Genomic DNA, 24,975 nt, shown 5'->3' on the forward strand with positions numbered 1-24,975 from the left:
ATAATTTCATTTTCATCTACCTGCAATAGGAAAAGGGTTCAATACAGTAAAATGTCAAACTGATTTTCTTCTAAATGAAATGCTAACATTACAGAATGCATGATTTTAAAAAGGTAATTTTAATAAGTCATTGAGGTATTTTTGACCACAAACAAAATCTTCATTATCTGAAACTACATACAAAATACTAATGTTGTCAAATACATTTTGTTGCTTACATTTGACATATCTAAGACTAATTGCCATCAATGCCCCACCCCCCTACTATTTATACAAAAATAATTAGTTTTTTGTATTTTTCAATTAATAAGCAATTTAACAGCCATTTGAAGGGTTAAAATCTTGAAAAATTTTTTAGAATAAAAGGAAAAGTTCTTGCAAAAATTCACAAGTGTAACAGCCAAAATGATCACAAAAACAACAACAAAGTTGAGAAAAATGTGCAAAAATACCAGAGGGGAGCATCTTGTATTGGGTGTTGGTGTAGATTCCCAGTTATCCAAGTCATGGTAGCCCTAAGAGCTTGAATAAAACAGCTATGTCTGCTAATGGCCCAGTTACCGTTTACAAGCCTGAAATCCCCTACCAGCTGGTCAGAAGAAGCCTTTTGGATAAGAGATAAAACGTCAAGAACCCCCCAAAAAAATAAGAGTGCAGTTACCTTTGTTTATACTCTTAGGATTACTCTGGTATATTCTTAATTTGTCTAGCATATTTAACACCAGAATAAATAAGTTTCAATTTCACAACACTTGTGAAACTGCTGCTGAGAAGACTGATCAAAATTTTATGATCCAAACATAGATTTTGGTCAAAAACCCATGAATAATTGTACAGAAACCTCTTAAAACCAGTGAAATGCAGGATGAAATAAAATCATACAGATGTGTTAAGGCAAAATGGATTTCTCTAAAAAGAAATACATGTGAATAAAGCAGTGAAAATAAATTTGTGAATCTTTTACTTGCTTGTTTTTCCCTCAACGATTTTGAAATCCCTCTAGCTCCTCTGGGAGGAATGATGACAGCTGCTCCATGTCGCTAACAGCTACTTTAATTGTGCTTTGGCACTGTTACCAATGGGGAGACCAGACATATTCCTGTTTGAATGCAGAAACAATTTGCTTCCAGCCCAGCCAAGCATGAAACACTTTGAACAGGTTACATTTTAATTGGCTTTGCCCCTCAGGGGTATTGAAGTGTTATTAAGTTTGTAGATGCTGAATCCATCTAGTCAGTCTGTTGCACATGATCTTCAAAGTGCTCAGTTCTCCTGTTGAAACTGAACGTATGATCTGTTGGTATGTGCCATTTTCATTTTAAAAGCTCAAACTTGCTGGCAAAAATTTACTGAGTGTCTCCAGAGCCTGTGATTGTGCTGTCGCGTTAGGATCAACTCAGAATTGTGTTATCTTGTTATCAGGAATGGAAAACCTCACGGTAAGAAGAGCTTTGCCCTCATTTTATTGAATATGCAGTAATTAAGGAATTAGGTTAGTTTGAAACTATTTTATTTGGTCAAAATTGTATTTATTATTCTGCGTTTACCTTCATATGATATGCTTCTCCAGTCATAATTTTATCTGTAGGAAATATTTTTGGGATTTTTTTTTTTTAACAAAACCTCACTTTTTTTAATGTTTTAATTTTCTTACAGTGAAATCCAACTGTACTTTACCATTCTTCAGATATCTGACTTTAATTTTAGAAATAAATCATGAATGGCCATTTAATGCTTCTGCTAACGTTTCTGCCTTGTTCCTCAGCCTGAACAATGGCGCGAGATTATGAACAAAAAAATGCGCTTCCGCCCGGAGCTCATCAGTGCCATTCAAGAGGGGAAAATAGAGCTGCTGAGTGGACTGCTGAAGACGGGTGATGGCATCATCCGCCAGCTGGATGAATCTGAGGATCGCCAGTGGAGGGAGGCTCTCAACCTCTCCATCCGCCTAGGCAACGAGGATGCCATGGATGCCTTGTTGCAGGGGGTCAAGTTTGACTTCCGGCAGATTCATGAGGCCCTCCTTGTTGCTGTGGACACCAATCAGCCCATAGTGGTGAAGCGTCTGCTGGACCGCCTAGACCAGGAGAAAGGCAACAAGATGGACGTGCGATCCTTCTCTCAGGCCATCTTTGACCGCTCTATTGACAACTCACAATTTGCCCCTGGTGTGACCCCTTTGACCTTAGCCTGTCAGAAAGACTTGTATGACATTGTCACCATGCTCACCCAAAAAGGCCACATCATCCCATGGCCACATAAAATATCTTGTGCCTGTCTAGAGTGTCGCAACGGCCGGCAGTATGACCTGCTGAAGTTCTCCTTGTCACGCATCAATACTTACCGTGGCATAGCCAGCCGTGCCTACCTCTCCGTCACATCTGATGATGCCATGCTCAGAGCGTTCAGTCTCAGCAAAGAGCTCCGCAAGCTGTCCCGAAAAGAACCAGAGTTTAAGGTATGATGGTGCTCATGTACTTGCTGTACATGTAGAGTGTCTATTGTTTGTATGACTCAGATGTTGTTCCTTTCTCCTGCAGCCTCAGTACCTGAGCCTGGAGCAGCTCTGTCAGGAGTTTGCAGTTGAGTTGCTAGGGATGTGTCGAAACCAAAGCGAAGTGACTACCATCTTGAACAGCTATGGAGACGAGAGCCAGGATTCCTTGAATGATAAGGCCTTTGAAGAGGGAATACCCAACCTTTCACGTCTGCGACTTGCTGTCAACTATGACCAGAAGCAGGTAGCTAGATTCAGACAATGCTGTCTATTAAAAGGAGACAAACTACATTTGTTTTTTTTTCTCTTTCTTCCTGTCATTGTGTCTCTTTTTGGGTAGTTTGTGGCGCACCCAATCTGTCAGCAGGTTCTGTCATCTATCTGGTGTGGAAACCTGGCAGGCTGGAGAGGCAGCCGGACAGCCTGGAAGTTGTTAGTCTCTATTGGGATCTTTCTTGGCATGCCCTTTCTTTGCCTCATTTACTGGATAGCACCAAAATCAAAGGTCACATGAAAATAATTATGATGAGAGTACTTGCAGTAACAAAAATGACAGGGTATTTTGGCCTTGACAAGTCTTTTGCTTTTCTCCAGGCAGGAAAAATCATAAAGATTCCTGTGATTAAGTTTCTCCTTCACTCAGCATCCTATCTGTGGTTCCTCATCACCTTACTTGGAGAGTCCATCACCATGGAGATGTATCAAGACAAATTTGCATCCCGGCAACAGAACATCCTGCACAGCTCCTTCCACATGGTGTGGGTGGTCGGTGAGTTCACTCTCTCATTCAGCTTTGTAAAATGGTGTACATTCACAACTCTGGACTGAAGAGCTCATGAAGATGATTCAAACTTTGCCGTCTCATGTAGGATTCTTCTGGTACGAGTGTAAAGAAGTGTGGATTGAGGGGCTGCGGAGTTACTTCTTAGACTGGTGGAACTGCTTGGACATGATGGTGCTCAGCATGTATCTAGCATCCTTTGTGCTGCGTGTGTTTATAATGATCAAAGGTTTTGTCCTCTGCCCTGATCAGAGCAGCAGCAAAGAGTGTGTCTACTTCACTCAGACTGGTTAGAAAATTATCTCAGGACATTTATCAAAAAGTATTGCTAAATGTATTTGAAATTCTAAATGCTTAACTGGTCTGTTGGTATGTGAAAGTGCGTGATGACTGGCATCAGGAGGACCCTCAGCTGGTTGCAGAGGTGCTATTTGCTGTGACCAGCATGCTGAGCTTCACTCGGCTTGCGTACATCCTGCCAGCACACGAGTCTCTGGGAACACTGCAGATCTCCATAGGGAAGATGATTGATGACATGATGAGGTAACATTGCATTAGCTTTCTTCTCATTGCCTGGAGGAGAATTCAGGACACATGACAGAACAGGCAGAATGAGAATGTTTTGGTTTTCTTTCATAGATTCATGTTCATATTGATGATCATTGGAACAGCGTTCCTCTGTGGCATCAACAATGTGTATGTTCCTTATGTCATCTCTCCACATCTTGGCAGGTATGAATATGAGAAGTTCAAATTCATCAAGCTTTTCAAACTTTAAAAATCTGCTTAAAGCCAGACTAATTTTGACAACACTCTCCACCACTCTGCTGCAGGTTTAATGAGACCTTCCGGTTCTTATTCTGGACCATGTTTGGCATGGCCAACCAAGACTATGTGGACATGCCGCAGTTTGTGTTGGCAGAGTTTGTCGGACGAATTCTGTATGGCATCTTTACTCTCATCATTGTCATTGTCCTCCTCAACATGCTCATAGCTATGATTACCAACTCCTTTCAGAAAATTGAGGTAAACTCCAGCACTTCTGTGGCACATCTGTTAAAAAGAAGAAATTAATGCAATATGTGTTGAAGATCTCATTTTATTTCAGGATGATGCAGATGTTGAGTGGAAATTTGCCCGGTCAAAGCTGTACCTCACTTACTTTAGAGAGGGCCTCACCATGCCTGTGCCTTTCAACATTATTCCTTCACCTAAAGCTGTCTTTTACATAATAAGGTGAGTTCTGAAGCTACAAAAACACTTCAAACTGTAATAACCCATTGCTCTTTTAACATTATCAAATTCTATTCAAGAGGTATCTTCAGACGAATCTGTTGCTGCTGCAATTGTACTTCTGAGCAAAAATATCCACCTCTAGCCTCTATGGTAAGAGCGTGTTTAATACGTGGGCTCGTGTGGACTTATTGATAAAATGATCATTTTTATTTGTAAATTATTTGATTATTACTTTCTGTGATGCATTGTACAAGAATAAAAATAAATTAAGTAAAATATCTTATGTAAAAAGGCCAGCGATAAGGGGCCTGAGGACAGTCAGTTACCTTACCGGCAGCAGGTGATCGGGGCACTGGTGCAGCGTTACATCGAGTCAGCTCGCAGGGAGTTTGAGGAGACCAAAAGGAAAGGTAACTATCACTCTGACTCTCTCACACAATGATGCAATATATGTATATATATATATATATATATATATATATTGCATACAGGTGTTATAGGTGGGAGTACTCCAGTACTACGCTCACTTCACTGGCTGCTTGTCTCTTTTAGAATTTCCTTTAAAGTTTTACTTTTGACTTTTAAATGATTAAATGGTCTGGCTCCTCCCTATCTGTCTGAGCTCTTGCACCATCACTGTCCTTGTAGGGCTCTGAGATCAGAAGATCAAATGAGGTTAGTAGTCCCTAGGACCTAGGTCTTGTGACCCGGGGGGACTGAGCTTTTTCCTCATTAACCCCTAAACTCTGAAATGGTCTCCCTCTTTCTGTGAGGTCTGCCAGAACCTTGAATGGTTTAAAATCTCTTTTAAAAACTTATCTTTTTACATTGGCTTTTAACTCCATGATCATCAGGCCAGGCTTTTTACTATCGTTTCTCTTTTTTTGTTTGTTTTATTCTTGTTTTGATGTTTTTATGTATTGTAATTTTACCTTGTGGTATGTGAAGTGCTATATAAATGAAGATTCATGGATTGATTGATTGATTGATTGATTGATAAAATGCAAAACACTTGCTTAAGTCATGTGACAAAATTGTGTATTTAAATTAAAAAGAAATTTGCAAAGAAATGATCTAAATTAGCACATGAAACGACGTTTTCTTTAGTGACAAGTATATAGATAATTGTATTCATGACTTATATTTAATTGGAGCAGTACTTCCTATAATTATAGTTCATAACATTACTTTTTATCTCTACTTTTTAGTTTTCATCTTCTACCAAAGTTAGCCAATGAACCTTTAGCAGCCAAAGTAGTGTTATTCTGCATCAAACAGCAACATAGATTTACCCACCTAATTGCTTTTTCAGCTTGTTGCTTATAAAAAAAAGAGGCAGAGCTTGCTTTGTTTGGTTCTGAGTTGTGTTCAGAAAAACATTTAAAAATCTGAACACTAGAAGCTGTCTAATGGCCCAAATGATCAGACAGAAAACACATGGCCATGGTCTTTTTGAGCAAATTGCTTTTACTGGAAACACTGACTTATTTTATTAGCAGCTTGTTAACTTGCTAGCTGGACTCTTTTGACAATATTAAATACTGTACTATGAAATCTATCAGTTATGTGCACTGAAATGTAAAAAAGCCTTAAATTTAGCCCATGCCATCTTTTATGTGGTGAAACATTTTACCACTTTTTTCTCATTCATTCTTATTACAACACTCAGTGTTTGTTTTTCAGCTATTTTTTCTTTACCCTGCTCCAACTTTTTAAATAACCATTGATATCAAATCCATTTGTAACATTTGTTAAATTAAATGTGGGCTTTTAGAGTATTTTAAGATCATTGCGTTCAAGTATCATTTACATTTTAAACAGTGTCTGATATTGTCAGTGGGGATCTAATAGTAATCACTTTACAAGGCTCCACACTAAACAAACATGCCTGGAATTTACAGCTTGAGAAATAGAAAAAAGTGCAACTTTAATTTTCACATATTTCAAGACTATATAATTTGGAATAATTTTGATTGTAAAAAATAGTAAGGTAATAGGATTGTTTACAGCAGAGAATAGCCACATTGTCTCTCTAATTGTGGTTTTTAAACCAAAAGATTTATATTTTCTAAAGAAGGAGGTCTGGTTAACTAAATATAATTCTATATTAGTAGAATATTTGGTTGCACTATCGTGATTTAAGTATTTTCTTCTTCTAGATATTGGCAATCGGATCACTGAACTAAGCAAAGCAGTCTCCAGGATACACAGTGATATGAAAGTGGTCCAGCAGCTTGCAATGGCTGATGGACATGCTGCAAATGATGCACTGACCAAGGATGGCTCCTCTGTCCTGGGAAAATACATCATTGGTGCTAAGAATAATTTCAGAGGTTTCAACAGCAAGAATGATGACAAAAGCACATCCCTCAAAGTGACTGTACATCAAGGAGAGGAAGGCGTGGACAAAGACAAGGGTGATTCAGAGGTAGAGCAAGGGTCAGACACGCAATCGAATCAGGTGGATGAATGTGGAGCAGAAAGATCAAAGCAGGTAACAGAGTGTGAGGTGGTGAAAATGGAGGAAGGACGAGCTCAAGCTGAGCAGGGGGAGAAGGAAACTGAGAAAAAAGAGCAGACTGAGTCAGACAAAAGTGAAAATTGTAATAATAAAGAAACAGAGGAGGTCGCAGAGGGGACTAGTTTTATTCATGTGGAAGAAAAGGTGAAGGCTGAGATCATACAGCATGAGGAAGATAAAAAAGGGGAAGGAGAGATTAACACAGTGGCAAAGGTGACAGAAAAAGACATAGAAACAATACCTGAGAATGCTGAAAGCACGAAAGTCAGCAGCAAAATGACAGAAACAAAGAGAATAATTAACAGGTTTAAAGACATGGAGCTGAAAGAGAAAGAAGTAGAGGCAGGATGGATAAAGGATAGAAAGTTAGAGAAAAATGTATCAGAAAAATTTCTTAAGGGGAGAGACGGAAACCTTGTAAACAAGAAAGTGATTCCCTCTCCAACAGGAAGCAGCAGCTCGCAAGACACAGGCTTTGGTTCACAAGACGGGGAAGGACCGATTGACAGCACACTAGTGAAAGTTTAGCCACAGTGCCATTAGTCGACAAAATCTGACAACAGATTATGTGTAATGCCACTTTTCACATATAGGATTTATGTGTCTACATAATTTATGTTCTTAAAGAAAACTATAGACCAGCAAATGTATGTCATTTTACACAAACAAGTTCTCATTAAAATACAGTACATTTGTGCTACTTAAGAAGTTATTACAACATAACCTAAAACAATAAAAGTTCAGCACGTAACCCAGCTTTAAATGACTAACTACTGTTCTGTAACTACATATTTGTACAAGCTCTGAAGTGTTAACAAATCAGCTTAGTGTTTTTAGTTAGATCTAGTTTTTGTTAAGCAGAACCACAATAGCTGTTAGTCACATAGGACTGCTTGCTTCATATTACTCCATGAAAATTAAATTGGCAGCCATTTTTGCCTCACACAAAAAGAAACTATTCCTCAAATATGGTGAACTTTTCTTGAACTCTAGAATGAACTAAGAATAAGAAATATAGCTTGACCAGATAACTCTGGGAAAGTTCTGCTCAGATCAATGTGAAATATGGATCTTCAGTTTTCTTTCTTGGTTGTTCTGGGTCTCTAGTGTAATGTTTAAATATAAGAAAAATACCTTGTACCTTGTAAACCAAATATATAGCTGAAAATCAATTTTTACTGTCTCTGTGTCTGAGTCACAGTGTAAAGAAGTTAAAAATGATTTATTTCATGTTACATGTTGAACTGTTGCTGCAGTGACGTGATGAGTGCAGGTCTCAGCTTGTTTAACACATTCTATTCCCATGAGGTCTCACTCATGAACACACCAAGTCATTAGCTCATCGTCTGTCCCTGGGCACGGGGCATGCTCTTCCACTGGAAAAACAGTCATACTGGTTTTGTTGCAGTGTTGGACAAGTGAATTTTCTACTTCAAGCTTGGCATCTCCAACAAAATAAATTAAGGCATGCTCCAACATTATTAACAAGCCAAATCCATTTTTTGGCACATTGTACTACCAGATAATAACAGTCAATATCCTGTTAGAACAGCTGTGTGGGAGAAAAATGTATCTTCTATTCTGCCAATTCCCAAATAGACAGGGCATATTAAAAGCAGCAAGCTTCTGACTTACTTAATTCATCATTTTTCTTAGTTGTGGAAAATATTTACTCTTTGCACAATGAATCAAATATGACAACCATGTGAGATCAAAATGAGAATTTTAATTTATTTAAAAACACAAAACTGCATGAAATTCATGAATTCAACCCTAAAAATGCCATAAAAACATCATGATCATAAAACACTTCATAATGACAACCGAGTTAATGTTAAATATAAACTGCAAAATTTGTGATTTATAGACATTTAAAATACTAGTTACAAAATCATGTACAAAATAAGCATGAAAATACATTTTCATTTGGGAGGTTGATAGTCAAAGAGTGAGCTTGGTTGGGGTTTAGACACTATACTTAGGAACCACACATAAGGCATTCGTCTTTATTTGCCAAAGAGCAGACCATGGCCGCAGTGTTGCGCTCTTTAGTCTCCTCCTCCACACCTTTGGCCGACTGAGTCTCCTTTAATTTCTCCTTGTTGAGAGTGAACTGAATAGGGTTGGCAGCTGGCTTCGTTCGCAAGTAGTACATGCCAGTTTTCAGACCCTGCAGAAAAAACATAAACAGGCTTTAAAGCATTGTTTTACGACGATGCAGCGTATTTGCCCCTTGGTACCTCCAGCCTGCCCTTCGCCAGTCCTGACTTACCAGCTTCCAACCATAGAAGTGCATGCTGGTGAGTTTTCCATAGTTTGGTTCAGCAATGTGAATGTTAAGAGACTGGCTTTGGTCGATGTAAGCACCGCGATCCGCTGCCATCTTGAGCACAGTCTTCTGGGAGATTTCCCAGACAGTTTTATACAGCTGCTTTAGATCATCAGGGATCTCTTTGATATCCTGAGAAGTTAGTCGGGTTATTAGTCATTTGTTCACCAATAAGAACCCAGTTTATTTAATAAAAGCATTTTAAGTGTGACTTTTACCTGTATGGAGCCATTCTGAGCAATCAGCTGGTTCTTCATGTCATCATTCCACAGTCCTCTTTCTGTGAGATCCTTCAGCAGGTGAGGATTTACAATCTGTAAAGGCAGAAAGAAAAAACACATTGCTATCTTATCTTTTATGTTCACCAGAGTTCAGACACATAAAAACCACCAAATGCAAACAATTCTGACCTGGAACTCTCCTGACAGCACCCTGCGAGTGTAGATGTTGCTGGTGTATGCCTCAATGGATTCGTTATTGCCCAGGATCTGAGCAGTGGAAGCTGTAGGCATTGGGGCCAAAAGGAGGCTGTTCCTTACACCGTGCCTAAGGACACACAGAGTAGCATGAAAAAAAATATATGCTAGTCTCTACAAACAATAACAGTTAGGTGTCTAATGACAAAGAACATGGATGACTTACTTGGCAATTTTCTCCTTCAGTGCTGTCCAGTCCCATAAATCAGTTGGCGTTTTACCCCACATGTCATATTGAAGGATCTGGAAAACAAAAGATCATGATTGTACACAATCCTAAAACACTAATCTGTATCTCAGGATGAATTTAAGGTGGTTTGGGAAAACTACTTACTCCCTTGCTGACAGGAGAGCCACTGTAGGTTTCATAAGGGCCAAATTCTGCTGCTAGTTCACAACTGGCCTCCAGTGCAGCATAGTAGATTGTCTCAAAGATCTGAATGTTGAGTAGCTGAGCCTCTGGGCTTTCAAATGGATAGCGCATAAGGATAAAGGCATCAGCCAGGCCTTGCACACCAATTCCTATTGGCCTGTGACGCATGTTGGACCTTTCAGCCTGTAGGATGGGATGGAAGAGCGATTTGTTAATAGAGATTCAGCTGCACGGTTGAGCAACAGCAACTACACAAAAAGCCTTACCTCAGGTACTGGGTAGTAGTTGATGTTGATGATCTTGTTCAGGTTCTTGACAATAACTTTGGTAACAGATGCAAGCTTTTTGAAGTCAAAGGTCTTCTCTGGGGTGACATACATGTTGAGCGCAATGGACGCCAGGTTACACACTGCGACCTGAATTAAAGAGCAAAGATGACTGAAAACGTATTGAAAAATAGGAAACTTGGTCATTTTAATATAATAGAAGTAAAACTTTATCTCGGTAGGTACCAGTACTATCTCTGCCCCTTACCTCATCTTTGCTTGTGTACTCTACAATCTCTGTGCACAGATTGCTGGATTTGATGGTGCCAAGATTTTGTTGGTTAGTCTTCCTGTTGCAGGCGTCCTTGTAGAGCATGTATGGAGTGCCAGTTTCTGTCTGTGACTCGATGATGGCGTACCACAGCTGCTGAGCCTTCACCACACGCTTAGCCCTCCCCTCCTTCTCATACCTAAAAGCCAACAGAGCCAATGGGACAAGTTAGCGACGACAACTGAGAAGTTAATTAAAAACAGATATTGGTGTACTGAATTTACCGAGTGTAGAGATTCTCAAACTCCTCTCCCCAGCACTCATCCAACCCTGGACATTCACTGGGACACATCAAAGACCAGTCCTACATGAACAGCAAAAAAATTAGATGGCTTGCCACTAATTAACATATTGTGGTACTAAAGTATGAAATTCAGCATTGGATTTCCTGCAGTATTCACCTGATTGCTTTCCACACGTTTCATAAAAAGGTCTGGGATCCACAGAGCAAAGAATAGGTCTCTGGCCCTTTGCTCCTCTTTACCTGTGTTCTTCTTCAACTCCAAAAACTCAAACACATCAGAGTGCCATGGCTCCAGGTAGACGGCAAAGGCCCCAGGTCTCTAAACAAGCAAATGCAAAAACACTTGAGATTAAATTAGCAACAAAAATGTCAAACAACATTCTATGGGAACATGAATATATATTTATTTTTGTGGGGTGTGTCTCATCCTAACCTTGTTGCCACCCTGGTCCACATAACGTGCCGTGTTGTTGTAAACTCGTAGCATGGGAACCAGCCCATTAGAGGTGCCATTTGTCTGAAAAGCAAGAATGACTTAAGTATATGTATTTGAATAAATAACAAATGAATAAATCACAGACAAAGCGTAACTATTAGCATTACAATTTTAACTCACCCCTGCAATGTAGCTGCCTGTTGCTCTAATGCAGCTCACTGCCAGTCCGATGCCTCCAGCTGATTTGGAGACTAGGGCACACTGTTTCAGCGTGTCGTAAATACCGTCAATGCTGTCATCCCTCATGGCAAGCAAGAAGCAACTGGACAAATCCAAATTAAATCAAATTATAAAACAAGAATCAAAATTAAAAGTTGTGTTTGAGCTTTATGTTTTTTTTCCCTTTGAATAAACTTGGACACTGATCTTAACAATCATTACCTGGACAGCTGTGGCCGGTTTGTGCCTGCGTTGAACAGGGTAGGGGAGGCATGGGTGAACCACTTCTCTGACAGCAAGTTGTAAGTTTCAATAGCTGCTTCAATGTCTCTTTTATGAATCCCGACAGCCACCCTCATTAGCATGTGCTGGGGTCTCTCAGCAACTTCAAAATAATAAAAAAAAAATCTTAATTAAGAATTAAGAATAAACTGACCATCTTTGCCTACTTTTCAGGAAATATGGAAACTCACCTTTTCCATTGATCTTCAGCAAATACGACCGCTCCAAAGTCTAAAAGAGCAAAAAGACAAATTTAGTTGACACTCCCTTCTATCTGCATAAAACGCTGAATTTAAATTAAAATTAATGTTACCTTAAAGCCAAAGAAGTTGTAAGAAAAGTCTCTGTCGTAAATGATGGCTGAGTTGAGGCGCTGCAAGAAATGGGGATAATTATCTTAAAACATGTTGAAATTCAAAACAATGAGGAGCGATCATCACATGTGACTTACAGCCTTGTTTTCCAGAACGATGTCGAGTGTCTCTTTGGAGATCATAGGCGAGTGACGTTTGTTTAAAGGGTTGACATAGTTGTACAAGTCTTCCATCACATCTATGTGAGCAAAAGGAAAGATTATCATTAGTATGGAACAGCTTCATTAAACAGTCTTGCTAGGGGGTAAGCAACATCCTAAGAGAAGTACAGGAGGCCATTATGATGGTTCTGGTGCATTGGTGGTTTTATCTATATGCAAAGCTATCTCTATATGCTACCTGAAGAAACAAAAGAATTCAACACTTGGACTACAAATGGCAATATATTCTTCAAACTGAGGGTTAAAAGTGTCAACGAGCTGGACAAATACCAATGATCAGCTTGGGCTGGGCTGTCTTCACAAACACGATGTATACTGAAATAACTCACTCATCTACACCTGGAGACAACATTAACACAACCCAGAGAGCCAGTGAGCTGGATTGCCTGGAACTGCAAACATTTCAATATACTGATCACATTGTATTGGATACTGAATATGACAGGCCTGGATAACTGCCTCTTCAACTCTATCAATAATAACTGCTGCTATTTCACTGATGAACAATATAATCAAATCAATAGGGATGGAAAACTATCAATTCTACACAACCATCAAGGATTACTTGAAACAATTTACACAATCATTCAACATCTTTGCAATATCTGAAACATGGATTTACACAGAAAAAGGGTGGAATTTGATCTGGAAGGTTACGAGTTTCAACATATGGATCGACAAAATAAAGGTGGAGGAGGAGTTGCAGTATATGTGGATAAAAATATTAACTTTAGGACAAAGCTGTGTTAGACAGTAAGTCAACGATTGTGGACAACATGTTTGGATGCTTATCAACTGAAGTGTACAAAGACAAGATTAAACCTGTAATCATTGGTTGTATATCCCATTAAGGCCCGGCCCATGAAAAAATGGTAAAAAAAAAGTCCAATTTATTTAATATGAGGTCTTTATTTGGCCCTTTAACAAAATTTAACAAAATAATTAACATATTTTTTGGGAGGGATATCTACCATTTATTACCATGTGATACATTAAAAATATTATAATGTGATCTTCTGCTTCTAGGTATCTATTAGGGGACAGAAGCCGAGTATCAGATAGTGTTCAACAGGATTTTGAGCAAAGTTTATCCCATAAATTAAAGCAAAATGTCTCAGAAACTGTATGTAACATATATATCACATCAGGCTCTTATGGGTTAAATAGGCCAGCAGCTTCACATATTGAACTGTTTAAGGACTGAATAGAGGAGATGTACGCAAATAAGAAACATAAAACAATTTCCATCTGTGGAGACTTTAATATTGGCCTGCTTAATCCAAATAAACACAAAATGACTGATGATTTAATTAACATAATATATAACATGAACCTGTACCCCCAAATCACCAGACACAGCAGGATAACTTACCCACAGTGCCACTCTAACTGACAATATATTCACAAATGACATCATTAATAGTACACAAAGCAGACTACTCATCAGTGACCATCTGCCAGTTTTTACTGTATAGGACAATGACTATAAAACTAACTTAACTAAAAATAAAACTGTATACAGAAGTATCAATAACAGTTTTAAAAATGGCACAAAACTGGTGTAAAGTATATAATAGCAATGACATAAACGGTCCATATGATGAATTCTTGAGCGTTTTTAGAAATCTAAACTGTCCTGTAGAAAAAATAATAATAAAGGCACAACAAGGAAAACTTTCTGTATTTCAGTTTGTGGGGTTAAATTGTGGAACAGTTTGGTGGGCACGCTCAGGGAATGTTCATATATAAACCAGTTTAAAAAAAAGTATAAAGAAGTCTTTTTTACAAGGTATAGAAATGTCTGATTATCACTGGGTGTTCATTGTTTATTTTTATTAATGTATTTTGGTGTTATCTTCAGTTATGTGTGAGTATGTTAGTTACAACAATATCAAGAATAATAATGGCGTTATTATTGGTGATAATGGTATTAGTGGTATTATTATTATTATGGTTAATGATGGTGTTATTATTATTTTGCTGGGAAGTCATTATTGATTTATTAAAACAGGGTGGGATAATAAGTTTTTACTTCCTCCTACCCCTTTATAGATATGTAAACAGAATAAGTAGTTGCAGTTATGGTTTATATATATATATATGTAATTTATGTCTGTCCATTAATGTATGATTATATAAATAATCTATAATAAATTATCTAACTAAGTATTTTTAAATGAATTAATTCATTACAGAGCTTTGAAAGTCAGCAGCATGTTCTCCATGATGACAGTTCTTACCACTGAATACTTTCTTGGTTTCCTTATGCAGGTTTGAAACAGCAATCCTTGCAGCCAGGACAGCATAGTCAGGATGTTTAGTGGTGAGGGTTGCAGTAGTCTCTGCGCCCAGAGTGTCCAGCTCCACGGTGGTGACTCCACTGTACAGACCCTCGATCACCTTCTTCGTAATCTGGGCCTGCAGAACCAAACATTAGATTACAAGGAAATGTCATCTGCCAACGCTGTCTCACGCTTACTTCATGCTTCTCTGTATACTTACAGGGTCCACAAAGTCACCGTTGAGTCCATAACATAGCTTCTGGATGCGAGAGGTGATTTTATCAAAACTAACTGCCTCATGGCGCCCATCTGTAAAACAAGAACAAAGTGTTTGTTTCAAACTTATTTGGAAAATATATTATTTAAATTCTCCGCGCAGCTGATTGCTTTTTTCAGCAGTCTCAATCACTTGATAAATATCAGAACAATTTATTGATTGGATTTCTCAGTTGATTTGTTGGGAATATGCCCACAGTGAAACACCTGTTCGAGTTATTGTTCCAACAGACGGGTGCTGCTACGCGCCAATTCAACATATATAAAATCTAAACCTCTCATTTTAAAATTTGCTATAGAAACGAATTATTCAATATATTTAATATATACACAAAGAAAAACAACTAATACTAACAAAAACGCGACTATCTATTTAAAGTCTCGATTGAGTCGCTTCTCTTTAATATAAATAATGCTACAGTTAACGTCTAATTTAATCTAAAAAGAAAAACAGAATAGGCAACAAATCTGGCAAATTGAGAAACAAATATGTCTTTTCATAACTCTTTGTCTTTGTTCGATGCCTCGACGGAAACACCACACTAAGAAGAAAACACTTTAACGTGGATTTGAATCTCACTTAATTAAAATCTTTAATGTCTCAATAATATACACTTAAAACAACTTACACACATTTTTTAGGTTACCAGGGCTGAACATCTCATCAACAGTAACTTTGTTCAATAGTAATTTATGTGAGAGCCAAAACGTCAAATTCAGCTACTATACCTCGTTTAATCACATGCATGTTGGCAATGAAGCAGCTGGTTTTGTCAGACACCACGCTTTGGAGGAATCTTCTCAACAGGACAGTGGAGAACAAGAAAATAGTACTGTGGTATAAATCAATTATCGCAGGTTAATACCCAGCTGAAACAATCCACTGCAATATTGAATCTCAAACAAAGAGCGCCAACAAACCACAAGCCTGCTGTCGGCTCTCCAGCCTATCAGAGAATACTTTAGCAGTCTTGTAAACCAATCGGAATCAGCGCAAAGTGGTTTAACACGTTCTTCCGGTGACCACTTCCGAGTGAAATCTGGCGGGATGTTTCCAAACAAAAACAGGGCCTGTAAGATACAATTATTGTCATATAAAAACAAAAACAGAATAGGCAACAAATCTGGCAAAAAAATAAAATAAAATAAAATAATATATATATATATATATATATATATATATATATATATATATATATATATATATATATATATATATATATATATATATATGTATATATATATATATATATATATATATATATACATATGTATATATATATATATATATATATATATATATATATATATATATATATATATATATATATATATGTATATTTGTGTGTGTGTGTGTGTGTGTGTGTTGGAGCGTCAGGACAGCGTCAGGACAGAGCTGTTGTGAGAATAATGAATGAATGAATGAATTGTGAATTTCAAACATGTGAGAATAATATAACAAAAAAGCAACAAACAATATGTCCAAAAGGGAGCAAAAACATGCAAAGACTTAAAGCACGTATTAACTGTTTGAAATGCTTTGTTTTAAAACTAAAATAAGTCAAAGGGAAAAGGAGACTTTTCGACATAGTTATACCTTGTAAACTATGACGACAAATCACGATCAACAACGAAAAAGGTAGGTTTACAATTTGACCTACATTCAAATATTACTTTATTGTGAAGCTCTCGAGCTGATACGAGACCGGAAGTGAGCCCTCTTTAGACGATTGCTAATGCTAATGGCCCGGAACGGTAAAGTAGCACTCCGAAGATGGCCGGGGTGTTTGAGGTGGAGGTTGACGGTGTAGAGCACGACCATGGATTGGAGCATCACAATGACCCTAACCAGGTGAGAGTAATGGGCTACACATGAACTGTGAAGGATAAAACAGATAAGCACAGTTTTTTTTATGGACCTAGCTTCCAACTAAGCTGCTACTCATGGGTTTAGTCTACGGTAATTAGCTAGCTACCGGTTATGTTAGCATCCATTACCAAGCATAGGTGTCCAGCATAAAAGCGTTGTCCACTGAACTTGACGTATCATTTATGGAAGTAGCAGCGCTGGCGAAAACTATTAAGGTCACTTTTAAAATTGTTAGCTTCGGTTGCCCTAATTTGGTCAAAGTGGCCAACCTTTTATAACTGCTAGTATTTTTATTAATTGACTAGCCATTTTTAAAACTTGCTACCACTTAAGTATGTTTATTGCCTCGTCTAGAAATTAGTATTTGATTTTATACGCTACAGATAATGCTGATGTGGCTGTTGTGGTCAAAGGGAAAGCAGTGTCAGTGTCGTGTCAGAGGAAGCAATCATAGCATTTCCTGTGTGAATACTGTAATTATTTTTTTCTTCATTGTGGTGTGTTACGTGAAAAGAACATATTTAGTAAATTAAACGCACACACACATATATAATATATACACACTCAATAAAAGTACTACAAATGTGATAATCTGTCAAGTATAATAATGCTTAATAATGCTGATAATTTTTATTTAAACATAGAAGCCTTTACATCTGTACACACATGCACACTTTATTTGAAGGAGGCTCATGATCAGAGTTGTTATACTTTGTCATACACGTTATGCCAGCTGTAAACGGTCTTAAAAATTCATAGAATCCTATTAAAAGGATTGTGTATCAGTTTTTTAACCAGCTGTGGGCACACATTCTTGGTTTTGGTGTTAAATAAAGTTAAATGTTGTATTTCCAGTAGCTTTTTCCTTTCTTTAGCATGCAATGTAAGATCCAAGGAGATTATGTAAAAGTATGCAGAAGGTGATGCTTAATTTAGCAGTGTGATGATATGGTTTAACTATGGGTAACTTGTTTTACAGCTGTTTTTTTTTTTGTTTGTTTGTTTGTTTTTAAAAAAAGCTAATTTTCTTCTTGACATTTTCATAGCTTATGCATCCCAAATAAAAACTATATTGACTATACAAGAACAACAGGAGTATCACCTTTTTGTAGTTTGGAGTGAGTAATTTTAACAAACTAACATTATTTTGTGTGGTTGTTCATGCGTTAACATGTACACATGGTCTTTATTTTATTATTTTTTTATATATATAATTTTTTTTCATTCTTTCTTTCTTTCTTTCTTTCTCTATATTTAGTTTGATCCATCCAAGCTTTCACCAGAAGAAAAATGGAGGTCAGTGTCTATACCACACTTGAGCTTATATACACAGCACAGTATGACATAAGAAATATTCTTGTTACTACCTTGGCTACTACATACTAATGATGAATCAAAATATGTTCCCATAGCTCGTATTGCATTTGGTCCAAGGTATCACAATCTAATATTGACAGTGTCGAGTTGCAATAATGTTTTACTCTTCTGGGTATTAAAGGTCACATAATACCAACACTTCCCAAACAGAGACATTAGTGTATAAAACTGTGTAATGTACTTCTGACTACACACTTATTGTATTTTTGTATAAAAGAGTTGATAATGTGGCCTTCTGTTGTATATGTTGTATACTGATCCGACAAATCTTTTCCACAGGGTGGAGCATGCAAAAATGCATGCCAAGCACAAAGGCCATGAGGCCATGCATGCAGAGATGGTGCTGATCCTCATTGTCACCCTGGTCGTTACCCAGCTAGTTCTTGTACAGTGGAAGCAGAGACATCCAAAGTCTTACAATGTAAGATGCTAATGACAAAATTCTGTGTACAAATTTTGAAATACAGTCTTGTCAACAAAGTATGTTTTGAGTAAAAAACAAATACAACTAGTAACAAGGAATGGGTGTGTGATTGGAAAATAAATGGAGGGAACTTGTGCTGATTGAAGATGTCATTTTAATTTTAATTTCTTTGATTTTCTATCCAAATGGCAGCACATGACTGTAGCCACGTTCACGTCCTTGAATAAAGAAAAATTGTATTTGCATCCTTGTCTTAAATTATGTCAAATGTTAAATTATGTATAATATGGAAACTTATTTGCACTATGTCTGATAGTAATACATTTTGTTTTCTAGGTGTATATGCATGTTCTAACCTACACACTGTACTGTCTTTTAGCTGGTGACTCTGTTCCAGATGTGGGTAGTTCCTCTCTACTTTACTACCAAACTCCATTGGTGGAGATTCCTGTCCACATGGTTTATCTTCACTGTCATCACAGCATACATCTCCTACCGTGCCACTCGCAAGCCGCTGGCCTGCACCACACCGAGGTGAATGATGATTCACCTACTCAGTGGGTTGTGGTTAACTATAATATATGGGTGGTATGTGTCAAAGTGATGTCCACATTAATAACCAAAACTCAGTTTCTAAGAAGACTATTCTAATAATTTGATCAATACCATTCTATTTACCTGAGGTTTAGATCCTGTTGATTAGAGTAAATGTTTATTATAGAATGTGACACCTTTTTTTATCAGTCCATAGTAAACCTCTTAAAGACATTATGATTTAGGCAAGCACATTAATCTCTTTTTCTGTAGGTTGGTGTACAAGTGGTTTCTTCTTCTGTACAAGATCAGTTATGCCACAGGAATAGTTGGCTACAGCGTCGTCATGTTTACACTTTTTGGTATTCATGTAATATTCAGGTATGTATTGACATTATTTAATAATTTCCCCCATATTCAAACATTCTGAATGTCCATTGAAATTGTGCTTCTGATACACCCCCCCCCCCCCCCCCCCAAAAAAAAAAAACTGTAGGTTTTTGATAAAATAATATTGACCCTTTCTGTCCTATGTGTGGCACATGGCTGCCACTAGATGATGCTGTGTTTGCATCCTTAGTTATTACTCCTCCCACAGCAACTGCCACTGGGATCTTCTGCTGGTTAATGCACTGCAACAGCACATATACTGTATATTTGTTGGAAACTTGCTCTGGTTTTTGTTAACCTTAGTTTCCCTCTTTTGTGTCTCTTTGTGTACAAGATATGGGATACATTGTTTCCTTTCCTCCACTCTAAAAGAGTTGCTGTCACAAAGTATGCAGATACTAAGCAGCTTAATTTATTGATGTAGATTCTTCAGCAGCTCCCATATGGTTAGAGTAAATTACTTTAATTCAGAATGAACTGGCTGCAGAATCTCATCTTGATTTCCTTCTACACTGAGAATGCTGTCAGTGATGACAGCCTGTGTTTTTACATTGAGGGAAATGCCTCCCTGCCTCTACCAAAAGCTGTTACCCTGTCAGTGCAGCAATCAAAAATGAAATGAAAAATACTTTATTTGTCCCAGAAGGGAATTGTAAGAAGAGCCCATAGCAGAATAAGTCATTTGGGAAGTTTTTCACTGGTGCAATCCACATACTCGACTCTGCTGCTCATCCCTCAATTACATTTTCCTTACAAATGGGGCACTATTAAAAAGAAAAATAAACAAGCTTTGCGACATTATAATGTATTGCCATTGTTACAACAAAATCATCTACCAAACTTAAAAATTCTTACTTTTTGTACTTTCAATGCCTCCGGTTATTTATTTAACAAAAGAGTTGCTGCAGCATTAGTGAGAGCTGTGAACTAGACACAGTACCTTCTTATTCTCTGTCCAGGATAAAGCCGGAGGATGCAATGGACTTTGGTGTTTCATTGCTGTTCTACGGGCTGTACTATGGTGTCCTGGGAAGGGATTTTGCAGAATTATGTGCAGACTTCATGGCTTCGACTGTTGGTGTAAGGGGACAAATTGCACACTGTAAATCTCTGCTCACCTCGAATAATCGTTAACTGAAATGTCATGTTTTTCTCCTCCTAGTTTTACAGTGCATCAGGCATGCCAACCAAGCACCTCTCTGACAGTATCTGTGCTGTGTGTGGTCAGCCCATTCTTGTAGATGTCAGTGAGGAAGGGATTATTGAGAACACGTACAGACTATCCTGCAACCATGTGTATCCTTATCGGTGACAGAAGTTAAGCTGCATTTGAAGGTTTGGATTTTTATAAAAAAGTAAAGTTATTGTGGATTTGTACTAGGAACTACAGCATATCCTCATATTTCAACTCAAAGAGGAACTGGTAAAATTAGCCTGACCTTTATGTCAGACTCTTTATGTCAAATCATGTTACTTCCCCATGGTGACTCTGATCTGCTGTTTTTATGCTGTAACCATCACAAGGCCTTATTTAGCATCAGTGTTTTATTTCAAAGTACAGTTCAACCAACAGCATCCCTACTTAAAAGGCCTATGGCATGTTTTCCCATGTTTATGGCTTATCTGCAGTGACAGTGAAAACTATGTTTGGCACCTTACACATTATCCAAAGTTCAAGAAAGAGGTATACGCATGCTTTGTGTTTTATGCATAAGGGATTTAGTTTCTTGGTGATTCCCAGGCCGAGCAAAAAGGTGCTGCTAAGATTACTTCTTGCTGAGGGAGTGTGCATCCGACAGCAGCCTAAATATACAGTAAAACCAGAACGTCTTTGTCAGCTGACTCAAGTGAAAATCTGTTCTTATTATACATGTATATGAGTTGTAAATGTTATGAGTTTTATTAATCTCATACTAGAACTGAAAACTTGTACCTCGTGTGTTCTCAGCTGTCCTTCATTCTGTGGCAGAAACAAGAGGATGTGATTGTCGACTACGTTTACTGAAAATTTAAGATTACACTTTTCTAAATGGTTTTAGTTGTATTTATGCTGGGAAGTCCAGTTCTGGTCATCCCTGCCCGAGGGTCGCAGTCCTGCAGGTTTTAGATATTTCTCTACACCAACACACCTGATTCAAATTAAATAGCTCTCCTCAATGGCTTGTTGTTAAGTTCTGCCAAACCATGTTGACCCATTAATCTGATTCAGGTGTGCTGCAGTAGGAAACGTCCAAAACGTGCAGGACGTCGGCCCTCAAGGACAGACTTTGGACATTCCTGACTTAGAGCCTAACGGCTGTAAATCAGAGGATAAGGAATATTGTGATAAAGTTAAGTGAAATCGATGTGGAAGCTGTAAATAAAAAAAGCATGCAGGTTTAATTTCTAACATGCAAGTCTTTGTGTCACCGTGCATTTGTTGCGTTGGAATTGAAAAATGACAGGAGTGATTTATTTGTGAGTGCAGTGTTTTTGCCAACAACAAGGACTGATGCATGAATATGAATTTAGATCTTTTGACTTTGGTTAATTTTTCTAGATTTTCTTAATCCTGCTTACAGTTTATTTAAAGGAGATTAATATTTATTCATGCTAGTTGTCATTTCCACATTTATTTATTTTAAACCTCTGTAGTTCAAGCCTTAACTCAACATCCAGGTTCCACGAGTTCTGCATAAGAGGATGGTGTATCGTTGGAAAGAAGCAAATGTGCCCATACTGCAAGGAGAAGGTGGATCTGAAGAGAATGTTCAGTAACCCGTATCCTTTTTATATTGATTTTTTTTATTTTTTTAAATGTGGTTCTTTTTTGTGCTGCATTTATGTTTGATTTTTTTGGGATATCTAAATAATTCCTGATTTTTTTTCTTAAAATTTGATACTAACTAATGAATTATATCTTGTGTATACTACATAAGGAAAAGAACATTTGACACTTTCCAGAGGACACAGTCTGAAAGTACCGTTGAGACCAAACCTAAACTGGGCCTGTTCAGATATTTTTAGCAGCAGTCAGGAAACCCAGTCATACTGAAGTGAATAATAGAAGTTTTTTTTTTAAATTGTGATACAGTGGAAGTTTCAACTGTAAGCTTAAATTGACATTTTGAGACAGCTCATTGCAGGTTGTTAAATATGTGCTATTTAGACATTTACAGGTTGTGTAATAAGTTTTTGTTCCTTCTTTTGGCTCAGATTATTACGGTCAACTATGACGCTTCTATAGAAAGCACGCTTTCTCTGAAACTAAACCAAAGTTTTCCCTTACTTGATGTTGTATGTTAGCACTACATTTTTTTTTATCCATGAACTGTTTACCCTGATTGCTTTGAATTTTTTTCTTTAACTTTTTTCTTTTAGCTGGGAAAGGCCACATGTTATGTATGGACAACTTTTAGACTGGCTTCGATACTTGGTGGCCTGGCAGCCGGTTATTATTGGGTTTGTGCAAGGTATTAACTACGTCCTCGGTCTGGAGTGACCTGTGACTGGCTCAGATGGACAAAGATACCATGTGGAGAAGATGTGCATTGGCTCAAAAGACTGTGGGCCTAACACTGAACTAAAACAGCAGTAAAAGTGTCTATACTTTCTGTAAATATTTATAGGCACATATCTGTATTTACGTTTTTTTTTTGGATTTTATTAGTAATCTGATTCTGGGTGTCAGTTTTTCAGGGTTTTCTTTACACAGCTTTTGACTCTAGTGATTGGGCCGTTCATTTTATGGACTAGTAAAGCAGTTCTCAACATCATTAAAGAGGTGCGTTTTACTAATTTATATCTTAAGTGTCAGAAATTAAAGGAGCAGGCTGGAATTTGTCATCCTTATATCTGAAGGATATCACACATGAGTAATAAATATTGAATTGAAACTAGCCTAAGGCATTGCTTCCACCCTAAACATCACTTATTAACAACGGTTACGTATTTTGAACTAGTGACATTTTGTAATGACTGACAGTCATGCCTTATGATTGGAGGCGTTGTCATCTCTGGGAAAAACCACATGTCATACTTGCAGAATACATCACAGTATTTGTTTTGAGTGTCACTTCTTTTCAGATTGTACCCATGGAAACTGATCCTTCAACAGGCAAAACTAACATGTTTCCAACTTTACCCCTTATACAATATTGGTTATTGGAGTCTCCTTCATTGGGCTGGAATAGCAGCACAAGTCTTATTAACAATGACCAAATAAAAAAGGAATTAAAAAAAATCTGTGTAATTTTGGTATTCCTGTGATCTTAGTTAAATGAGCTGAAGAGGATGGAAAAAAAATCCAGAATGATCCTTTAACTCCACAAATGTGCTGGCAGTGATACAGACCAACGGGTACAAGAGTGTGGTGGTCAGTGGTCTTTTGTCACTTCCTGAGACTTCTTCACCAGCTCCATAATGAGGCCATGTATGTTTAAAATGTATTTTTTCTAATTTTTTTCAAAATCAGTTAATAAATACCACTTGGTTTAGATTGCATGAAGGTGTGTGTTTCTAACATTTGAGGTCAAGTCTATTGAATGATGTTCCATACTGACATGAATGGAACTTAGAGTAATTTTTTCTTTTATTTTTTACAAGTTTTCTCTGGAATGAATAAATGATCTTTTTAATTCATAAATGAGTCAGCTAAATTGTGTGAGGATGACCCTCAAGAAACATGCAAGAGGAAACTAGTGAGGAAATCCCCATATACTACTGAGTCGACAAAGAGGAAGTTATGTGAGTATAAATAATAATCCCAAACAGTGGTTTGCAGCAAATGCCGCTTACTACAGGATTCCAGATGAAGCTGTCATCTATTATCAAAGGTAATAGCTCATAAAGATAACCCAGTTGTTTTAACTGTTACGGTACTTGATCGTGTTGTCTTTGCCACAGCTTTGGGATCTGTGTGTCTGCTGCTTGCAGATGGATTTCCAGGTACATCTCAATTTTATTTGAAACAAAAGTTTACTTGTTTAATTGGTTTACCAAAGTTTACTCTTCAGTTTCAGAGGAAGAATTTCCAGTGATTATTGGACCAAACCGTGTCAAAATACAAGCTCATACAGGTAACATGCATCACGCATATCAGCACCTTTTTCTTAGCACAAAGCCAAATTAAAAGGATCCTGCACATATGGTGAAGCAGTATTTTTGATCTAGACATGTTCATTTTCTACAGGTGAACAGCTGGTTCTTCACTGTGATGCATTAACAAATTATGATGATGATGAGACTCTCATTTACTGGCTCATTAATGGCTCTTTCCCTGAAGACACACTCAACCATGGCAGGATAGTTGAATTAA

General features: G+C 37.5%; 3 protein-coding genes across 3 annotated transcripts; 2 read left to right on the forward strand and 1 right to left on the reverse strand.

Moving 5' to 3' along the window:
• Positions 1-1,424: 1,424 nt before the first annotated feature.
• On the forward strand, positions 1,425-7,563 carry LOC121654581 (short transient receptor potential channel 2-like). Its single transcript, XM_042008791.1, has 14 exons — positions 1,425-1,439; positions 1,766-2,458; positions 2,541-2,741; positions 2,838-3,002; positions 3,092-3,266; positions 3,367-3,567; positions 3,659-3,821; positions 3,918-4,010; positions 4,112-4,304; positions 4,387-4,514; positions 4,592-4,664; positions 4,807-4,924; positions 6,674-7,291; positions 7,373-7,563. The coding sequence occupies exons 1-14, from the start codon at positions 1,425-1,427 to the stop codon at positions 7,561-7,563; spliced, it is 3,027 nt and encodes a 1,008-aa protein (XP_041864725.1).
• Positions 7,564-8,768: 1,205 nt separating this feature from the next.
• LOC121655015 (ribonucleoside-diphosphate reductase large subunit-like) lies at positions 8,769-16,833 on the reverse strand. The gene is made up of 21 exons (XM_042009444.1): positions 16,746-16,833; positions 16,006-16,155; positions 15,814-15,917; positions 15,029-15,117; positions 14,767-14,944; positions 12,443-12,543; positions 12,305-12,364; positions 12,183-12,222; positions 11,932-12,094; positions 11,671-11,812; positions 11,488-11,571; positions 11,212-11,373; positions 11,035-11,114; positions 10,748-10,949; positions 10,480-10,629; positions 10,175-10,396; positions 10,007-10,083; positions 9,775-9,910; positions 9,583-9,678; positions 9,308-9,496; positions 8,769-9,205 (listed from the first exon to the last, which is right to left on the reverse strand). The coding sequence occupies exons 3-21, from the start codon at positions 15,830-15,832 to the stop codon at positions 9,014-9,016; spliced, it is 2,382 nt and encodes a 793-aa protein (XP_041865378.1). The 5' UTR covers positions 15,833-15,917; positions 16,006-16,155; positions 16,746-16,833; the 3' UTR covers positions 8,769-9,013.
• rnf121 (ring finger protein 121) lies at positions 16,777-24,161 on the forward strand. The gene is made up of 9 exons (XM_042009446.1): positions 16,777-16,936; positions 18,213-18,250; positions 18,611-18,752; positions 19,135-19,289; positions 19,563-19,670; positions 20,639-20,759; positions 20,842-20,975; positions 22,338-22,439; positions 23,040-24,161. The coding sequence occupies exons 1-9, from the start codon at positions 16,859-16,861 to the stop codon at positions 23,158-23,160; spliced, it is 999 nt and encodes a 332-aa protein (XP_041865380.1). The 5' UTR covers positions 16,777-16,858; the 3' UTR covers positions 23,161-24,161.
• Positions 24,162-24,975: the final 814 nt, after the last annotated feature.

The sequence above is a fragment of the Melanotaenia boesemani genome, chromosome 15 (genome assembly GCF_017639745.1).
Source record: "Melanotaenia boesemani isolate fMelBoe1 chromosome 15, fMelBoe1.pri, whole genome shotgun sequence".
NCBI lineage: Eukaryota > Metazoa > Chordata > Actinopteri > Atheriniformes > Melanotaeniidae > Melanotaenia > Melanotaenia boesemani.